The sequence below is a fragment of the Rhinolophus sinicus genome, chromosome X (genome assembly GCF_036562045.2).
Source record: "Rhinolophus sinicus isolate RSC01 chromosome X, ASM3656204v1, whole genome shotgun sequence".
NCBI classification, from domain to species: Eukaryota; Metazoa; Chordata; class Mammalia; order Chiroptera; family Rhinolophidae; genus Rhinolophus; species Rhinolophus sinicus.
In genome coordinates this window covers 9,557,257-9,577,067 of record NC_133768.1, presented here as the reverse complement: position 1 = coordinate 9,577,067, position 19,811 = coordinate 9,557,257, and the positions used below count along the sequence as shown (strand labels likewise).

The window sequence follows — 19,811 nt, the reverse complement described above, 5'->3', positions numbered from 1 at the left end:
CAAGAAATTCTCATTTCCTATTCTCAGTGGAAGATATATAAGATGATGGGTGCTTAATTTTGGTCTCTATTGCCCACTATACATGCCTTTCCAACCTGCCCCCACTGGCTACTTGTTGAAGGGGTGGTTTATCCACCACCCATAACACCCAAGGTGGGAAAGTAGAAACACTTCAGTCTCCTGCTCACCGCAGAGCAAGATCCCTGGACAGACTTTTCTGTTCTCAGGACAGTCTCAGGGTATAAAAGATGAGATGTATCTTTTGAATAAGAAAGACCACCATGAGCTGCATTAGATTTGGGCAAACACCCCTTACACGGAACATGCGTAGCAGTACTCCTCTACTAAAGAAGTTCCCCCCTCACCATATATTTGACCCCCTTTACCCTGATCTACCATCCCCTTCCCACCTTACCCTCTGGTAACCACTGAACTATTGTCTGGATAACATATATGGTGATGGAAGGAGAACTGACTCTGGGTGGTAAGCACAGAATGTGATATATAGATGATGTATTACAGAATTGTACACCTGAAACCTATGTAATTTTACTAACCATTGTCACCCCAATAAACTTTAATAAAAAAAACTTCCCCCACCCCAAGACAAATGCAACCACGTTCTTCTTTTACAAGTTCAGTGGGCTTACGATGTTTAAAACAGCAGCAGAATAAAATGGTTCTAAAGCCTCAACTTGTTAATGGATGAGTATCTAATTATAGAGAATGACAACTGAATGTGTCTCACTGCCTACAGCCATGCACTGACCGGCACCTGTAACTATTAATTTGCAACTAACAAGGTGAAAACCATAGCACACGATCTGAGCTGTGGTGGCAAAGCCCTGGGTTGGTTCTCAGCGGGAATATGTCAGCAGTAACAGATCAGCTGACAATCAGACTGTTTCATGCAGTTACATCTGGATTACCCGGCCTGTTGGGGACCAAGGAATATTGTTGAGGGGTCCAGGTGACTAAAGTTTAACACTTATAAAACCCAAGTCATGACACTTACACTGTTCTGGGTCAAACACTGTGTCAAGTGCACTACACACTTCTTTACTTGATAAACAGGGTATATTGAATGGGATCTACCTTTTCCTGATGACTCAGGGTTATCTTCCTGAAAGCTAATCAGCCTACCGAGCTGTAAATACCATAGTCTCTTCCAAAGACCACTGAGGTGGGGAATGTTTAACTCGCCTTTCCCCCTCTGCTGGAATGTTCTGGTACATTGTTTTTTTGTTTTGTTTTGTTTTGTTTTGTTTTTTCTCCTCTGACTTAATTTCTATTCTCCAGGGCTTATTGCCACTTTAATTTATGTCACCATTTCTAACCTCTGACATTCATCTTGTCTCTGCTGTCTTCTACCTATTTTTTCCCCATCCAACTTTTTAAAGATTACAAAAACTATACAAGAAATATACAAGAAAATACTGAGAATAGTAAAACTAATACCAGTATATCAACTACCCAGAGTTGACAAATGTTTTTTATTTTCTTTTTCCTACTTCTTTGCTTTTCATTCCTTACTCATGACTCCAGCAGTCTTTGCTATATACAGGTATCCCCAGCTAAAGAGAGCATGCCTTTTTTTTTGGGGGGGGGGCTCACTTTTGCCTTTTCTCCCTTTTTTGTGGGGGAGGTTACATTTTTAGGTTTACAACCTCTTTGAGTAGTTCTAAGGCTAGATGCCTAAGTTTTAGGTAAGTGGGTTCTTACTGTTTAATGTGATTATATTGGGAATTTACGTGAGTGTAATAGGAAGCATTTATAGAGAAATATAGGAACATCTCCCAAATATCAAATGGATTAATTCCCTGTGGGACAAACTAGCAAAGATTGTTATTTTTGGAGGCCTTATTTTTCTGAAAAGTTTGTTCCAGAATCAGATATAGACAATTTGCAAAGGGTACTGTCTCCTTAATGTTTTATTGTCTTGAAATTAATCATTCTAGTATAATGAATATCATGATTATTTCAGAACAATCTAAGTATCAAATAAATGAATAAGTAAATAAAGAAGGGAAAACTCTTTCTTATAGAACTCCAATTAATAAATGAAGAAGAAATAATGGAATTAGAAAAATCATCCTTTTCAACCATCGCAATAATAATGGACTCAGGCAAGAATCATCAATCAATACTGAAAACTAGTGGGTGAAAGGATAATAAGAGAGTTGCAAAGTGACTCTTCACAAATTACTTATTAATTGCAAAAGGAAAAGTAGTAACTTCTGGATGGATAAACTTGGAGAACATCACTGTATCTAAGAGTCAAAGTCAGCCTTGCCATTAAGGGGACAAGCTGACATCATGTGCCTCCTGATATGATACACGAAGGAGGACACAAAAACTCATGTTGTCTGCTGCTTAAAATGCATAACCTAAATCTAATCAAGAAGAAACATCAGAGAAACCCAAATTGAGAGATTTCTTTTTTTTTTTTTTTTTTTTTTTTTTTTTAAAGAGGATAGTTTATTAGAGGCAGGAGAAGAGGTTGCATCTCCTGAGCGGGAGGGGATCCCGAATGGGGGAGTCCCCCCAAATTGAGAGATTTCTACAAAAATAACTGACCAGTGCTCTCAAGACTATGAAGTTCTTGAAAGTCTAAGGTACTAGAAAATACACATTGAAGTGGTTAGGGGTCAATGAGCATGATTTTGATTACTGACATTCATATGGTTTAGAAAAAAAATTGTGTGTGTGACGGTGAGGGAACATGTGCAAACACTAAAGGTAAAGTAAATGTGGTAAAATGTGAACAACTGGTGAATCTGGGTGAAGGATATCAAAGAATTCTTTTACCACTTGTAACTTTTTCATAAGTATGAAACTGTTTCAAAATCCAAGGTAAAAATTCAAAAAGCACCATGGAATCACTTTACAATGCACTGAGGTTGAGGTGGGGACAAAGAGATCCCAAACTTAAGGAATTCAGGAAAAAACAACCCACAGTTGATTTATCCCACAACATTCATATAAAACATGTACAAATTCTCACATACCTGAACGTAGAGATACTCGAAAGCAACCGGATCTCTCCTTAACAGGTCAATCGGATCCTTGGGGACAAAGCTAATTCGGAAAAGACACCTCATCTTATGGGAGCTGGGCCTCTGAGTCACCTAGAAGAGCAAAAATTGTCAGTGCTGACTGAGAAATGGCCGAGAGACACAGAAGCAAAGGCAACTTCCTCTGGACATTGAGGAAGGAAGTGGTTGAAATTCTTTCAATATTTGTCATAGACATCCCCCCAAAACTGCAAAGACCTTGTGACCTAGGGTTGAGTTCCCCAGAAGCAGACCCTGAGATGAGGGACTTACTAAGGAACTGGTCCCAGGAGAGGCCAGTAAGGGAGTGGGGGAAGCAGGGCAGGCAGGAGAGGAAGCTGAGCAAGGCCATGGTACCCAGCAGAGCTTAGCTACCGCCTGTTCCTTGGGGGACTCTGGCGGGTAACTTACATCACAGAGCCATGGGACCTGAGCCAAAGGAGCACAGACAAGTCACTGGCTTTGAGCTGTCCCAGGGGGATGTGATTTTCCAGGTTGGACAGAATGGGAGCCAGGAGTCAGAGGGCAATCACCAGAAGAAGATGCTGGATGTTATGATAGCACACCAAAGCTAGGGTTGGGTGGGAGGTACAAAATGGGACCCAGTGGGAGAGCACAGTGACTGCTCACTACAGTTTACTGCTGCATAACACTGCTTTGGGGTTCTTCTAAATTAGACTCCAGACTGACTGGAGTATAGAAAGCATGACAGTGTCCATCTTGGATGACATCACATTGGAAAGTAGGGAGATGGAAGTTGTGGCCCATGCACTCAAACTGGAGTCCACAAGTTTCCAAATGACCCAACTTCTGATGCCATGACGCCGTTCAAATTGTTCAAAGAAGCTCAGAATACACCACAGGTTCCTCAGGGTTAAGGACCATGGATTGTTTGATTTGTTTTCCTTTTTTCCAGCACAGTATGTGCCAAATACTAGGTGTTAGTTTCTTAACTCCTTTTGCAACAAAAGGGAATCAATCAATGAATAGTAGGCGCTTAGTACACAGCTGAATGAATGAAAAGGCACTGGACTCCAAGAAAGAAGGTAAAAGCTCTTCAATTCCCCTTCAAGGAGTCAACAAGATGAAACTAAGACCATGCACAGCTGGACTTTTCATCACGTGTATGTAGTTTCATGTACTGATAACTACTTTTATGCAGCGGATAAATCTGGCAAAATAAAAGTGTTCGTGAACTGCAATTTAGAAATTCAAAATAAATACAGCAATAGCTTTACTGAGCCCCATGGCACGTGCATGCATGTGTGCGTACATGTGTGTATTTATATTCCTACAGTTTACATGCTATCTTCATTAAGTAGGAGAATTTCAACAGGAAACACCCTTTTTGAAAGGTATACTGGGCATCCTGAGAGGTAGTAACACTGACCAGCTTTCTGGCTGGGGGCAGGATTGCAAAGCTGAGTGGATGCAGGAGACGGAGGGCTATGGGCTGCTCACCCATGGCTCATGGTAAAAGAAAGCAGAAGGTAGGAACCTAAGAGCCTACAGTCCTCTCATCATTGAACTCTCCTCCCTGAGAGGAATTTGTTCAAGTCCCTTATACGTCCAACAAAGACTCTGCTTGTGTGAAGTACAAGAAAAGTCAGAGTGCAGTGCTGAATTCAGCAGCCATGCAGTCTGCTTGTCTCCCCACAGAACAGATGGGGGTGGCATCTTGACGACCAGGAACTGGGACACACTGGTGGATCGCATAGTATTTCCAGTGGGAAGGGCTGGGGGGAGGGATTTCAGGCTTCCAAAAATAGTCTGACGTATACACCCAGACCCGAAAACAACTAAATATGATTTCTCTTTAACTTAAATAACCTCCAAAACCATTTCCTTTTAATGGTTCCAAGACATCAATGATCAAAACAGGTGAACAAGTCTTTACAATGACATAAAATATAATTCTACAGAGCCATCGTCCCAAAGAGGGGCTGCTGAGTCGTTGAATAACAAATCCGTTTCTGAGACCAACTGAGAGTCTATGAAAAAACTGACAAAAAGGGAAACATCACCTTGAGGTGTAAAATCCATTATTAATGCCAGCGCTTCCTTTTAGTGGGGCCACCCAGCGATGCAGAATACATTTACAGGATTTGAGGCGGGGTGGGGTGGGGGTGTTCTGGCGCATGGCGGCCTCTGCTCTCAGCCGCAGCATGAGCACGTGAGGGTGTAATTCCACACACCTGAGTTAGGGTCTCCTGTTCATGGAGTAAGAGCAGCTTGGTTCCAGCGCCTTCTGTCCTCTGCTCCAGCATAAGGGAGAAATGTTCGATGCCTTTGATAGAGAGCTTCTCTTGAAGGGTTAAGATGACATCCTTACAGAGGAAACATTGACAAGATGGGATCAAAACCAAGGTAGCCCTCCTGTGGAGTCTACCATGACCAAAAAGTGTTGCACAAATAGGCTTCAGATCTTTAGATGTTATACTTTTGGTTGGTTCTGAAGCTTGATGCTCCGAAGACCCCCCCAAAAAAATAGAAATGAGGGCTTCTCTCTCTTACCCTTTGCCTGGCCTGCCATACCTCCAAATCTTTATGGAGTTCACAAACAGGCAACAAGGTGAATAGCTGGGGGAGGTGCTTACCTATTATCTAAAGTCTTAGTCTAGAAAGCTTATCAATATATTGTGCAGGTTAGTCAGTTTTGTTCTCTTTTCTTCTAAATGGGTGGCAATTAAACCACCTCTGAAAGTGCTCTACCCCAGGGGTCAGCAAAATATCACCTGCATGCCAAATCCAGCTCACTGTCTGTTTGGATAAATACAGTTTTATTGGCACACTGCCATGCCTCTTTACTTCAATATATGGCTGCTTTTGTGCTCTGCACAGGCAGAGTTGAGTAGTTGCAGCAGAGACTGTGTGACCTGTGAAGTCTACAATATTTGCTTTCTGGCCCTTTACAAGAAAACCCTTGCCAACCCCTAGCCTACATTCCTGTAAGCGAAGTATGGTGGTGGTAAGGAATGTGGGCTTTGAAAATTCTGGGTTTTAACCCCAGCTCTATCACATATTAGCTGTGCAGCTTAGGGCAAGTTGTTTAACCTCTAAGTATCTTAGCGTCTCTACCCATAAATGGGGGATAATAATAATACCTGCCTCAGAATAGATATAAGCACTAAATGAGTTCAGACACAGAAAGCATCTATTACAGCACAGTTTGGCCCAGAATCAGGGCACTGTAACAATATAGTACATATATTAGCTTTTATTTTAAATCTCTGGGGAAGGTAGAATGAGCAAGCATCATCAGCAATCCTTTAAAAGAGTAAACATTTATGATCAGAAAGGTGTTCCAGACATAAACACATGTGTACTGCAATGCAAAACTAATGTTCTCAACCATTACACTTTTTTCATGTACTTGAAAACTAGTCAGTGATCTCTCTTCAAGATAATGTATACTCCAGTGCTAAATATCCCATACAGCAGTGGTATTCAACTGGGGCAAAATTGCCCCACAGCAACATTTGGCAACTTCTGGAGACATGTTTGGTTGTCACAGTGGGACAGGGGATGCTAGGCATTGAGGGATGCTACTCAGTCTATTACAGCACAAGACAGCCCCTGCAACAAACAATTCTCTGGTCCAAAGTATCGAAGTGCCAAAAGAGAGGAACCCTGCCACACATGGAATTGTTTGGTTTATTTTTACTGATCTTTCTAAGGTTTTGATTCTTCTTGTGGACCTTTTTCAATTTCTTCAGGCACCTTTAAAACAAAGGTCCCCACACCCACCCATCACCAAAAAACAACAACAAAAAAATCATTCAACAAAAATGCCTTGACTATATTGAATTTCCTAAAAAGATTCTCTGTTTCATAATGTTTGCCCAAAGCCCAGGAAAGAGAAAACAAAACCCGTCCTTGTGTAGCAATACATACTTTATAAAACCTTTTCCTGAATCACCAGGGAGGACACTGGAAAATCAATAGCAGTACTTTTTTTCCTATTGTGACTGCAAGAATTTTGGCAATTTTATAAAACAGTGTCATATCCCTTTTATAACTATACTATTTCCATTTTATGTCTACCAGCCTGGGTCTGTTGTGATAATAAGGCTGTTAGGTACAAGATAAGATAACTATAAGTTTCTTGTGAACTTTTTGCTTTGCTTCCTGTCTTCTCATTGTCATCTGCCATCCTCAGGGAAATCAAACTTAGTCTAGTGTGGGTTCCTATAATAAAGAGGCCAGAGGGAATTAACAACAGAAATCTTTTCCAAATTCAGATTTATTTCTGTTAAAAAATACATTCAAGTCTTTATCAATATCTTCAGATAGGGGAGGGAGTCCAATGGCAAGGAGCTTTTCTGACCAGTTGGTGTTACAGAATAAGACCATTGTGTCTGAGGGAGCTGTAATAATGCAGCTTTATCGGTTAGGTCAGGGGTGTGCCAACTATGGCTGGGGTGGGTGGGGGGGTGTCAAATCTGGCCACGCCCATTCATTTACATACTGTCTGTGCAGTAAAGGATTTGTGTTGCCTAAAGAAAGGTTTGTCTCTTAACTTCTGCCTCTTAGGAGGTAACCTCTAAGACCTTGGAGTGTCCTGCCTGATAGGAGTGTCTTTGTTTACCTGGGGACCTTGGGCCACACCAGATAGTCCATGCTAACAATGTGATTTATGGTGGGACCTTGGGCCATGTGGTATCAGCTCCACCTCGGGTGAGCCACACAGGTGGTCAGCTATGTCCATGTAGCCAACCTCCAATAAACTCTGAACACCAAGGCTCAGGTGAGCTTCTCTGGTTGGCAGTTCTCTGTGCATGTTGTCACACATCATTGCTGCAGGAAAAGACTGTTTGCACAACTCCACTGGGGGAGGACAACTAGAAGGTCCATGGCCAGTCTGCTGCCCCTATGCACCTTTCCCTGTTGTTGATTTCAATCCGTATCCTTTTCTGTAATAAACTGTAACTGTGAGTATAATAATTTGCTGTGATCTGTGAGTCCTTCAATGAGTTATTGAACCTCCTGACTATGACCACCTTTCTATGACTGCTTTCATGATACAACAGCAGAGTTGAGTAGTTGCAACAGAGATCAAATGTCCCACAAAGCCTAAAATATTTACTCTTGAGCCCTTTCCAGAGAAAGTTGTCAAGTCCTAGGTTAGTTGATTAATAATTAGAGTAACACCTTACTATAAACTGATTTTGAATAAGAATAAAGGAAAAGGACTTTTTTTTCAGTCATCACCATTTACAATGAGCAGTTTTGTATGAAGGAAGTTAATATTTCATCTGGAATGATTTAAGGATGACTTAAATGCTCTATCATCAATCTACTGTTATTGTCTGCTCTATTACCTGCTAAATCACTACCTATTTAAATCAATTCAAAACAAGCTGCTTGCTTGTATCATAACAACAAGAATGCACACTGAGTGAGCCTTTGCAGAAATGCAATCATTCATAAGGTTTGCTGATTAATTTAAAAACTGAGAATTAGGGGTTGACTATTGATAGACATTTTTAACCCAGAGTTAATATTCTCTTGATACCTTATTGTACAGATCATCATAAGATATTTTTTTTACCTCCATAAAATCTCTTTCACTGTGCATTTGAAGAAAGCCTCTTTTAGGCTGATGGAGCATTATGGAGCAATCAATTTCTGAACACACTTTTGTCCAATAAAAAGAGAATATGTACTTTTTTCCCCAGGAAGGAAGCATGAAAGGAAAACTCATATGCTTTGCTATGATACCCATTATGCAAACTCACCTGTAGCTCTGAAATACAGTAGTTCTCCCTCATCCGCGGTTTCACTTTCCGCGGTTTCAGTTACCTGCAGTCAACTGCGGTCCAAAAGTATTAAATGGAAAATTCCAGAGAGAAACAATTCATACGTTTTAAATTGTGTGCTGTTCTGAGTAGATGGATGTAATCTCCAGACGTGACTCATCCCTTTGTCCAGCGTCTCCAAGCTCTATAGGCTCTCCACCCATTAGTTACTTAGTAGCCATCTCAATGATCAGATCAACTGATGAGGTATCACAGCGCTTGTGTTCAAGTCACCCTTATTTTACTTCATAATGGCTCCAAATCATGAGTAGTGACATTGGTAATTCGGATGTGCCGAACAGAAGCATAAAGTGCTTCCTTTCAGTGAAAATATATGTATATATAGGCAAAAACATAGCATATATAGGGTTCAATACTATCTGAGGTTTCAGGCATCCACTGGGGGGTCTTAGAAGGTATTCGTCATGGATAAGGGGGACTACTGTAATAGCATTGCTTTGTGACTCTTCCTTTTCACCACTTTTCCTAAGAAGCATGTGTCATTTCTGCCTTTTATGCATTATTTCCATGAAATTATTTCCAGTAATTAAAAGTAAATGTTATCTTTACATTATTCTAACTCTTGCTTTTGCTGGACACCAAAGTACCAGATATTCAATTAATACCTAACATCTTAATCTTCTTGGTGGCTAATATTGCTGAAAAATCATGCTGGCTTTGGGCAGGGTGCCAAGCCTTCTTAGTGACAGTCACGTTATTTTAATTAATTTTCAGTTGCATTAAAATGACTAGCTGTAGTGGTTCATCACTGATAGCACATTACATTGTTTTAGAACACACACACACACACACACACACACACACACACACACACACCCTAGAACCTTAGTTGAAACTTTTTGGTTTGGTCTGTTTTTAAGTATTCACACACTATCTTACTTGGAAGCAACCAAAAAAAAAAAAAATCTCAGAAATAAAGAGATAGCTCTGAAAGAAGGTGCTGCCATACAAGACTCATAGTGCAGCTTTCACTTCCTATCTGGCAGTGTTCAGGTACAGAGTTTAGCGGGTCTTCTTACCTTTATGGAGGTGTTGGAGTCAAAGCGAAATGATTTGGTCTGCCCATTTTCCAGATAGACTTTCAAAACATTTGGCATAAAAAGAAGTGAATTATCCTTAACAGTTTCCTGTTTAACAAGAAGAACAAAAAAAGAAGAAGGGGTTTAAGTCAGTTGAATTATAATTCTGCTCTTTGCAGTAACTGCACATATCTACAATTTACTCTAACGCAACATAAAAAAAAAATGAACTCTCTAAGGCAAACCAAAGTGTCCCTTTGGTGATATCTGAGTTCCGTTGTTCATAGAAAAAATTATTTTTCTCCAGCTACAACTAACTCAGTTGATTCAAATAAAAGACTTTTTCCCATGAGAAAATCAATCAGATGAGTTTCTTTTCTGAAATCAAGGTTTCCCATTGGAACACAATTACAGAAATAATTCCTTTGTAACTGAGCCAGTGTTTGGGACTACAAGCCCAGACTTTAGCAGAACAGTTTGTCTGGAGCGGAACGAGGTCCAGCAATGATGTTTGATGTAATGCCTGTTGGCGCCTGGCAGAGGTCATGACAGTGAATCACAAGCATTAATCAGCTTCAAATGTAACGTTACTTTTTTTAGCTCATTTAGGAATGTTCCTCAAACTCAAAGGGGACATATCAGGAATGGGTTAGTGTGTTAGTGGAGTAAAATACAAAGTCTACATATAACAAATAGAGCATAATTTTAAAATAACTCAAAAAGAGATATGCAAAACACAACCCAAGGTAAACAACAGAAATGTATTCCTTTGAATTTTCTCTGTAATTGGAAGCAGGGAGGGATGAAAGGGGGAGTAAGAAGGCATGTTGGATGAATTCCATGATCCCTGGAGTGAACTGTGTTACTCGCAAACAGCTGGTCATAGTCACAGGAGTTGAGGGGACCTCTGCAATCATGAAACCATACGTCCCTTGGTTTACAGAGGAGGACACTGAAGATGAGGTGTTCAGAGATTTGCTAATGTCCTATAGTTCGTCCCTGAGAACTCAATCTCTAAGTATTTCTGTAGCAGGCTCTGTGCCTTTCCCTTCCAATTTCTTTCAATGAATTTTCTTCCCTCTCCTTTCTATTCCCATGGACTTCACACATGACTTTCCTGCCACCCAGAATGACTCAGGTGAGTAAGAGCAGACTGGAAGTGAAGACGGTCACAAAGGGTGAGGAGCAGACACCTGACTGAACGTCCCTGTCACACACAGCCGAGCTGTCCTCACACACCACATACCTCCAATGAGCCCTGTTCAATCTGGGTACAAAGTGAAACTGCCACAGCAGCTTCTAGAGTCAAATTCTCTCTAAAGATGCATAAATCGATAGCCCAATCTCATGCTGGGAAGCTTGAGAAAAGATGAGGTACATTTCACACAACCTCTGTGATACAGTGATTCTTCTGTGGCTGGACCCTTCCAGCCTTAAGCTAGGACAGTCTTCTTCTGAAATGACAATGTATGGTAAACTGCATCCAGACTGATAGGGACCCACTGAGATGAGCAGAACAGACCACAGTGTGAAGGGAAGCAGAGCAGATGGAGTGAGAGATGGCTGTTGGGAGGACAAGGCCACAGCTAAAACACTCACAGGGCAGCACGTGACAGCCCCAGGCCTCCTCCCACAAGCATAGATTTGATAGATTGGCCAGCTAATCCCTTGGGTACCGGGTGGGCAGACAGGTCAGCAAGCTTGGGCCAGAAGACACTTGGACCATGAGTGCTTTACCCGGGACGTGCAGTCCTACATCTTCAAATTCAGATCTAGGACCACGCTCAGGGAACAGTTTGTGACCTATAACGAGCATGGCATGGATGAGATTTTACCCTTGTGAGTTTATTTAAATAATACCAACAACAAAACCTTAACAAAAAAAGCTGGCATTTCACATGTCCAAACAATATTAGTGTCCTAGATGACAGCTTTCTAAAAACTAAAAACACTGCGTGACATTCTTTTGGAAAAAAAATGAAATTAAATCATCCTACTAATGTTTGTATTACTATTCATTTTGAAGATCAATCATGTGCCCGAGCAATCATGATTTCTTTCAAGACCTGGTGATGGAAATCTGGGTGGTATTTCTTTACTTGTGATTGCCTATAGGAAAGCTTTCTATCATTTGAACTTCTTTCTACTTTGATTAGTTGAAAGAATGGAGATATTTTATTTTGGTAAGGAAAAGAATTAGTGGAAACACAATATCTTTCTCAAAATACAGAAAGGGCTGTCATGGAAGAACGCTTAGTTGGCAGAATGGGAAGAAACCAGTGGAAGTTTCAAAGAGCCATATTTTACTCAAAAGGAGGCCATGACAGTGACCTCAAATCAAACGAACTCCCTTGCAAAACAGTGAGGTCTCTAACAGTGGAAGCATTCAAGGAAATACTGGACTATTATGGATTCTGGAAATGTTAGTGGGAATACATCAGTCACAACCTGCTGTCTGCTCAAGTCATTTATAATCCTGAGATTCAACACTCCTGGGAAATCCAACAACCAGTTTCACATTGATCATTCCAGTAGGGTACTGGTTTTGCTCAGAGTCTCAGTGACTCTCTCTGCATCACAGGCAGGCGACTATCAACTCACCGACACCTGGCCGTTGATGATGACCTCTTCGGAGAAGCGCACTTTCACTGGATTGGACTTTAATCTGGCCTTTTTTGCAGCACTAATAAATGCTGATTTGGGAGACTGAAAAAAAGAAAACATTTTCTCTGGTTATTGGTAACATAATGCACACCTTGTAACAGTTGTTTTTGATCTCTATCCTCCCAGATATGCAATATGTTGGAGTGTCTGGTACATGCCCAATTCAAGGATGAAATACAGATCATGGATGCATTCAAAACCCTGTCATGCTCTTAAAGTAGTTTTATTTAGTCACCAGACCAGAACTACAGACAGCGTGTTCCATGTTCTCACATTTCCCAGGACTTTTTTAAATGATGGCTGTCAGAGTACCTAAACCCTGATTTTAAGACAGAGCTTTGAGTACTACGTGGAAGGTGAGGTGGTAGCCAAATCTAATGTTGGGTTTATGATGAGTTGATCACTAATCATCTATTTTAAAAGGTGGAGAAGAGCTACCAGTAGTTCTAAAATGATTGATAATCCCATTGTTATTCACATTAAGGGCATGTGGGCGTGTGAGCAGATAAGTACACGCACGCACGTGCACACCTTATATACCGGAAACTTGAGTTACAAGCCCTTGATGGTAACCTGTGAACCTGTCATCTTACTGGGCAGGGTACAGAGGAAGCCTTGACTTACAACTGAAAGATGACCTCATATTCTGCCTTTTGTTATGGGTTCTTTGTTGGAAAGACGGCTAAGTGACTCATTTCTTCTTCGTCAGACGTGGAAAATGCAATGGGAAATCCTGCTTAGAAGGGTACTGTGAGCCCTTGCTGCATGATCTTTGTAAATTTACCTCATCTGAGAATCATCTTTGTTGCGTAATTTTAATGAAGCCTGAGGGGAAGGGAACTCACATCTAGGAGGTGTCTGCAGGATTTGTTTGTTTTAAAAGAGAATAGCATTCTCTATTGAACATAATATGGACATAAATATTTAGTTTGAATCACATAATTGCTATTTTATAGATTAGAATGGTCAAATATTGGAAATTGCGCATGGTTCGACCTAATGTTTGTCACACTATATAGACTTCAGAGATGAAGGCTGTTGTGTAAAGAATTCTAGTGATTGACTCTTAAATCAACAGAGGCTCAACCTTCTGTGTATTGCATTAATCTCAAGGCACAAAAGCCAATTAGGGTGTCCCATAGTTTGACTTTCAAGTAAAACGAAAAAGAAAAGGATTCTCATCGTTGTCAAATACAAGTATACTTGAGACCAATTAAAAGACAATACGATTGAATGGATAAGTAAAATGTGGTCTATTCATACAATAGAACATTATTCAGTTATAAAAGGAATGAAGTACTGACATACTACAACATGGAGAAACCTCAAAAACATTATGTTAAGTGAAAGAAATCAAACACAAAAGGCCACATGTTATATGACTTGATTCCATAGTATATGAAATATCCAGGATAAGCAAAGCCATAGAGACAGAAAGTAGATTAGTGGTTGCCAGAGGCTGGGGGAGGGAAGATGGGGAGTGACTGTTTAATGTGAACAGGGTTTCCTTTGGGAGTAAAGAAAAATTTGTGGAACTAGACAGGGGCAACAGTTGCACAAGAGTTTGAATGTACTTAATGCCACAGAATTGTACACTTTAAAATGGTTAAAATGGTAGCTCTATGTTATGTGTAGATAATAAATAATAAAATAGTTTTTACTATAATAATACAAAACACTAAAATAAAACAAAATCACTGTTGAAAAAAACATGATAAAACATGTGTGGGTCTATTCCTGGGTGGAGTTTTGCTTTGATACTGGGGGAATCCTGTTATTTTGAAAGTTCCCCTCCATGCCCACCCCAGTGTCAGAATACTGGATGGATGGATGATGGTTCGGCCTCTAGAGCTTTAATTTCTCCACTTATGCAGGATGCTTTAAGAGAATGACTGCCCTTTAAAAAAACAAACAAAACAAAACAAAACAAAACAAAAAAAAGAACCCCTTCTGAATGGCTGCTCCTCAAAAAGAACAGCTTTGAACATGTTCAACGTGACTTTAAAAGTCCTATTGTAGAGCTGAAGTGATATGACAGCAGTGTTTTCATTGGTATCTTGGTAATTATAGGCCAAGTTTAATAATGATTAACGAACAAATCATATAGGAGTGAGTTCATTTGCTTGTGATGTGCCATTTTTTAGCTGAAGGGAAAACATTATTCTCCCTTAATGATTTTAAGCAAGTGATATTTACATTGGCACAATGAGTTTAGCACAAGTGAAGCGGCTGTAATAAAGCTACCCTGAACAGACACTACTAATTAGATGAGATGTCAGAATGCAGTAACACCCCACTTCTCCAGCATTGTTTGGGAATGAAAGATTTCACACGTGTTCAATGTGCCAGATACTGAATTTTTAATGTAATATTTCACCATATTTTTTCTAAAATGTTCTACATAATTCTTTGCCTCAATAAAAAAGTATATTGAACAGAACTTAGCTTTTTATGCATATTATTTGATGTGTATAATCTTAGAATGCAGTGATGTTCTCATGAAAGTAGATAGGACTATTGACCCTTAAAGCAAGTGGCCCCATAGAGCAGAACTTCCCAAGCTGGGGATGCTTCTCTCTTCTCTCTGTAGCTGTAGCATGCCCACCTCTTGCAGCCCCATTCCCATATTTATTCGCCATGCCCTAATGACAAACCTCATAATCTAGGAAAACAAGAAGCAAACTAGATAGCCAAGGTAGTTAAGTAATTAACTTAGTAGTTGTTTTATACATATTTTGAAGTCAACAGACTTGGGATAAAAGTCTAACTAAGAATCTATATGAGTGCATTTTTCTTATTCTGGATTTATAACTATTTCATATCACCGACATATATTTTAAAAGTTGCTTTTGATAATAAAAGCATAAGCTCTTAAAGTCTGAAGGTTACTGAATTAAAAGCAACAAAGTAATGGCTTATTCCAGTTGGCTGGAGTTACTTGTGATACATGGCGAATGTAAACCAGTCATGACTGCAGTTTTAACTCAGATCTCTCTTTGAGGCTCAAAAAATATACAATGTGCACCACTCAAAAATCTGATGAATTAATTCTTAGCAACCTGCAGACCTGTAGGTGTTGTTCACAAGCACTTTATATCCTGTGGTGGAAATGACAAGTAATTACCATTTAGAATAATCAGATTCTCCTGCTGTTAATTAATTTTGTGTTTAGAAGGCCTCTAATCAACCCCTGCACCTCTTTCCAAATTTGCTGCTGCTAAGGTGGCCACGATAAATGTGTGGCATGCTCGTGATGATTTTAGATACTCTTAGAAGTCACTAGAACATCGTTTGAAAAACATTACATAAACAAGATTAATTTCTGAAACTGAAGTATAAGGTCTTGAACTTGCAATCCCTGTAGCTCTACAGAACTACTTATATAGCAGGCACTGAGTAAACGTTTGGTGAAGACTAACTAGCCCATGGTTATCGCTGGATAACTTATTTGGAGTCCCCTCATAGCAGACCCTAAGACAAGGATTCACAAGCAGGTCGCCGATTTGGGAGGTGCTCCCAGGAAGCACAGGTAGGTACATCGGGGAAAGGAGACAGGGAAGGGGAATAAGCCAATAAAGCACTCATTTTTAGGCACCACTGTAAGCAACTAGAGCTTAACCCGGCTGGGAACCTTGGGAAACAAGGCAGATCACAGGCCTCAGTTATACTGACTGAGGAGACAGGGAGCTGATGTATTTATCCATGAGCTCCTGTGAATCAGTGATGGCTGCTCTTCCGGGAGTGATAATTCCTCAGCACTTCCGGCCTGCTCCATGAGCATGCTCCTATAGCCAGAAAAAGCACACAGGCAAAGAATCACTGGTGTTCTCAGTGGGAAATTGGGCTGATATGCTGGGCATGACACATACTAAGGGGATATGGTCCCAGTTCTGATAGCATCTGCTACACTGGGACTTCCGTGAGGAGTGGAGCCTCCCTCAGGTGTGTGGAACACACTGGAAGGTAGGCAGGAAGTGAGAGGCAGGCAAGCAGGTCCCTCAGCTCTTTGGCCCAGAAGAAACCCAAGGGAATGTGAATCATGGACCCCAGAACTGAAAGTGACTTAGCCCAAGTCCCATTGAGTTGGGGTTATGTGAGGGGAGGTTATAGAGGTTCCTTAAACACTCTCTGTCAGATTGAACTGGGAAGTTCTGGAAGTTCTGGACTTGGGGACTGTGGAAAGGAAAGAAGAAAAGAGCTAGCCAAGAAAGTTCTGTAACAAAAAATAGTAACAGTACAAGGGAAGAAGGTAGTATGTCAGAACCAAACCAAAAAAAATTCATGAGTAACTCAGAAATTCACCTTCTAAAATTTCATACTGAGGAAAAACTACTAAATACAGATAAAGATTTATATACAAAGGTGTTCTTTGCAGAATGATTTATAATCACAAGACATTATGAAGAGCTCAGTGATAGGGAGTTTACTAGGTAAATCTTGGTTCAATGTAATGGTTTACAGACATATATATGATGCTTATATACAATTTTTGATGATATGGGAAAATGCTTGATATGCTAACTGAAAGAAGCAGAATAACACTGTACATACAATATGATCTCAACTACTGACAACGCATAGAACAAGACTGGAAGGAAATAGGCCAAAATGTTTACAATGGTTGTCTCTGAGGAAAAGATTTACCAACACATATTTTTCTGCTACTGTATCTCCTTCTACAGTTCCACAATTTTTTTCCTAAGAAATAAAGTAAAAATGGTGGCGAGAGAGCGCGCCCTCCATATTACTTAAATTATAAGGCAGCAACCTGTTAAGAATTATTTCTTGTCAAAAAATTTTGGGGATCCTAAGATCTTCTCCCAGGCCCCCTTGGCCTGTGCCTCATTGGAGATTGATTTCCATGACTGCGTCCTGTTGGGGTGCCCTGAGCCCTGGTGGAGTGTGACAAGAAGGTGGAAACATTGGCTCTCTGTCTTGAGTGGACCCTATTACGCAGAACAAATACAACATAAAGAATGTTGGCCAGCAAGTTGCAAAGAAATTAAAATGCTAATTTTTATTGTCTGTAATAAAAGTAAAATTTATGGACTTTCTTTTGATCTGGTGGGTCACCTGTTTCTGTATGTCCATCCTGATTGCCCAGAGAATGTTTTGCAAATAAATAAAACCCAATTAAAACAACATTTTTTAAAGAAAAGCAATTTGCTTATAGGAAAATCCAACCACAGAAATATAAATAAAAAATTGCAATTTCCTTTTCTCCTATCTGCTTTCCTGTTTACATTTAATGTATCTACATGAGTAACTTTGGGGTTTCAACTCCTTTATTTGAACTCCTACAATACAGAGGAGGAAAGAGCCACTTTGGGCTACACCAGTAAGGGAAGATTTTAGGTGGGACAGTAGTTCCCAAGTGGGGGTGATTTTGCTCCCCAGGGAATATTTGGCCATGTCTGGAGACATTTTTGGTTATCACAACTCGGGGATAGGTACTACTGGCACCTAGTGGGTAGAGACCAGGGGGGCTGCTAAACATCCTACCGTGCACAGGACAGCCCCACCACCGAGAATGCTCCATCCCTAATGCCAACACTGCCAACTGAGAAACTCTAAGGTAGCATTTCGAATTTGTGCTGAGACTTGAAAGGTGAGAAAGATTTAATTAGGCTGAGGAGGTGGTGGGCATTTCAGGAAGGAGGGCTGGTCAAACGAAAGGCAAAGATGAGAATTGATCTATAGGAACTGGGAGGGGGAGAGTGACTGAGCAGCAGAAGTGCAGTTATTGGCCATAAGAAGATGCAACACGTGCTCCTAGTAAATGTTGTAGCTTCACGTTGACTTTCACTACAACACAACAGCAAGAGCCACCTGAACACCTAGAAAATTCCAGATTTTCTGTTGAAAGGTATGTTCTAGGACTCATCAATAGTAATGAGTATTCATATGAAAAACAAAGTCACACGGACTCAAATGGCAAAAAGAGCAATCAAAGCCATAGGACACAACCCTTAACTTAAATGCAAAACTCCCCCCTCTCATTCTCTAAGCTTACTGCATGGGACAAAATGTCACCCCATGTTGCAAAAATAAGCTGGTTTGGAGTCAAATGGTTCTGATCTTGCATTGCTACTAGATTATCAAGTAGGGGAGAGAATTCAGGAAAGGTAAAGTTCTACCAGGAATTTATAATTCGTCAATTATTATAGACATTTACACTGGCTTTACCAAAGCAAACTTGTTCACTGCAAAGAAAGGAAGCCTGGAGAGATCTGAAGTAAGTGTGACTGACATTTTGGTTAAGAGAAACAATCTGAAAACAGACCAGCTGTACTTTCTAAGGAAGGGATCATGGAATCAGGAGATGGTGGAGAAAGGAGGCTCTTCCATGCGATCTAATCTCCTCATTCAGATAAGAAAACCAGCGTTCTGAGCAGGTGTGGGACTCACCCGTTATGCTATTGTGAACTAGATCTCAAATCCTGGTTCTCTTACATCCTGCCATTTCCTTAGTTTACAAATCCAAGTGTGTGTGTGTGTGTGTGTGTGTGTGTGTGTGTGTCAAAGAGATGGGACTAACAGTAACAGTCAATATTAAACAGAGCTTTTAATATATGTAATTCATCCTGCATGGCATAATTTGTTGTCTTGGTTAGCTCTATTTGTGCGCTTCGAATCTTGAATACATGTGAGTTTTCTTGCCTAAAATGCCTAGCTTATAGTGCTTAGGAAGAAAATTCTAGGACGGGGAGATGAAGAGTTTGGTCAGAAGACAGAGATTGGCTAATACCAGAGCCTTTTAATTGATGTAGAAACACTCCAACTCTATGGGGAAGAAAATAGAAGTGTCACGAGGTAGGAATCTCTGCCACTCCGTGAGGAGGCCACACAGGTACTGACAGTAAAAGTTGAGGGGAAAATCAGAAGGAATTAGCCTCTGCATTTTTCAGTTCAACTGACAATGTATGAAATTCACAAGCAACAGCAACTCTATAGATATGGCAAGTAAACTAGTGGTTGCTGGACTGAGGTGGGAAGGAGGATTCATTGTAAATGGCAATGAGGGATCTTATTGGGGTGATGGAGGTGTTTTCAAACCCGATTGTGGTGATGTCTGTGTACCTTAGTAAATTTTATAAAGATCGTTGAATTATACATTTAAAATGGACAAATTTTATGATATGTGAATTATACCATGATTAAAGTTGTGTTTTAAAAAATCACGGGAACTGAAGACAGTGTAATTTTAATCACTCCTATTCTCCTGACCAAGGCTGCTGAATAAAATTTCGATGGCC

At 40.3% G+C, this 19,811-nt stretch overlaps 1 protein-coding gene across 6 annotated transcripts in view; it reads right to left on the bottom strand.

Annotated features, from left to right (window-relative positions):
• FRMPD4 (FERM and PDZ domain containing 4) overlaps positions 1 to 19,811 on the bottom strand; it is a 768,746-nt gene that overhangs the window by 32,104 nt on the left and 716,831 nt on the right. For all 6 annotated transcript variants that reach the window (XM_074324292.1, XM_074324291.1, XM_074324293.1 and 3 more), the window contains 4 exons: positions 12,493 to 12,597; positions 9,892 to 9,999; positions 5,249 to 5,380; positions 3,009 to 3,128 (listed from right to left, as the gene is read on the bottom strand). In XM_074324292.1, the coding sequence (XP_074180393.1) occupies positions 3,009 to 3,128; positions 5,249 to 5,380; positions 9,892 to 9,999; positions 12,493 to 12,597 (465 nt within the window). The remainder of the gene's footprint in view (positions 1 to 3,008; positions 3,129 to 5,248; positions 5,381 to 9,891; positions 10,000 to 12,492; positions 12,598 to 19,811) is intronic.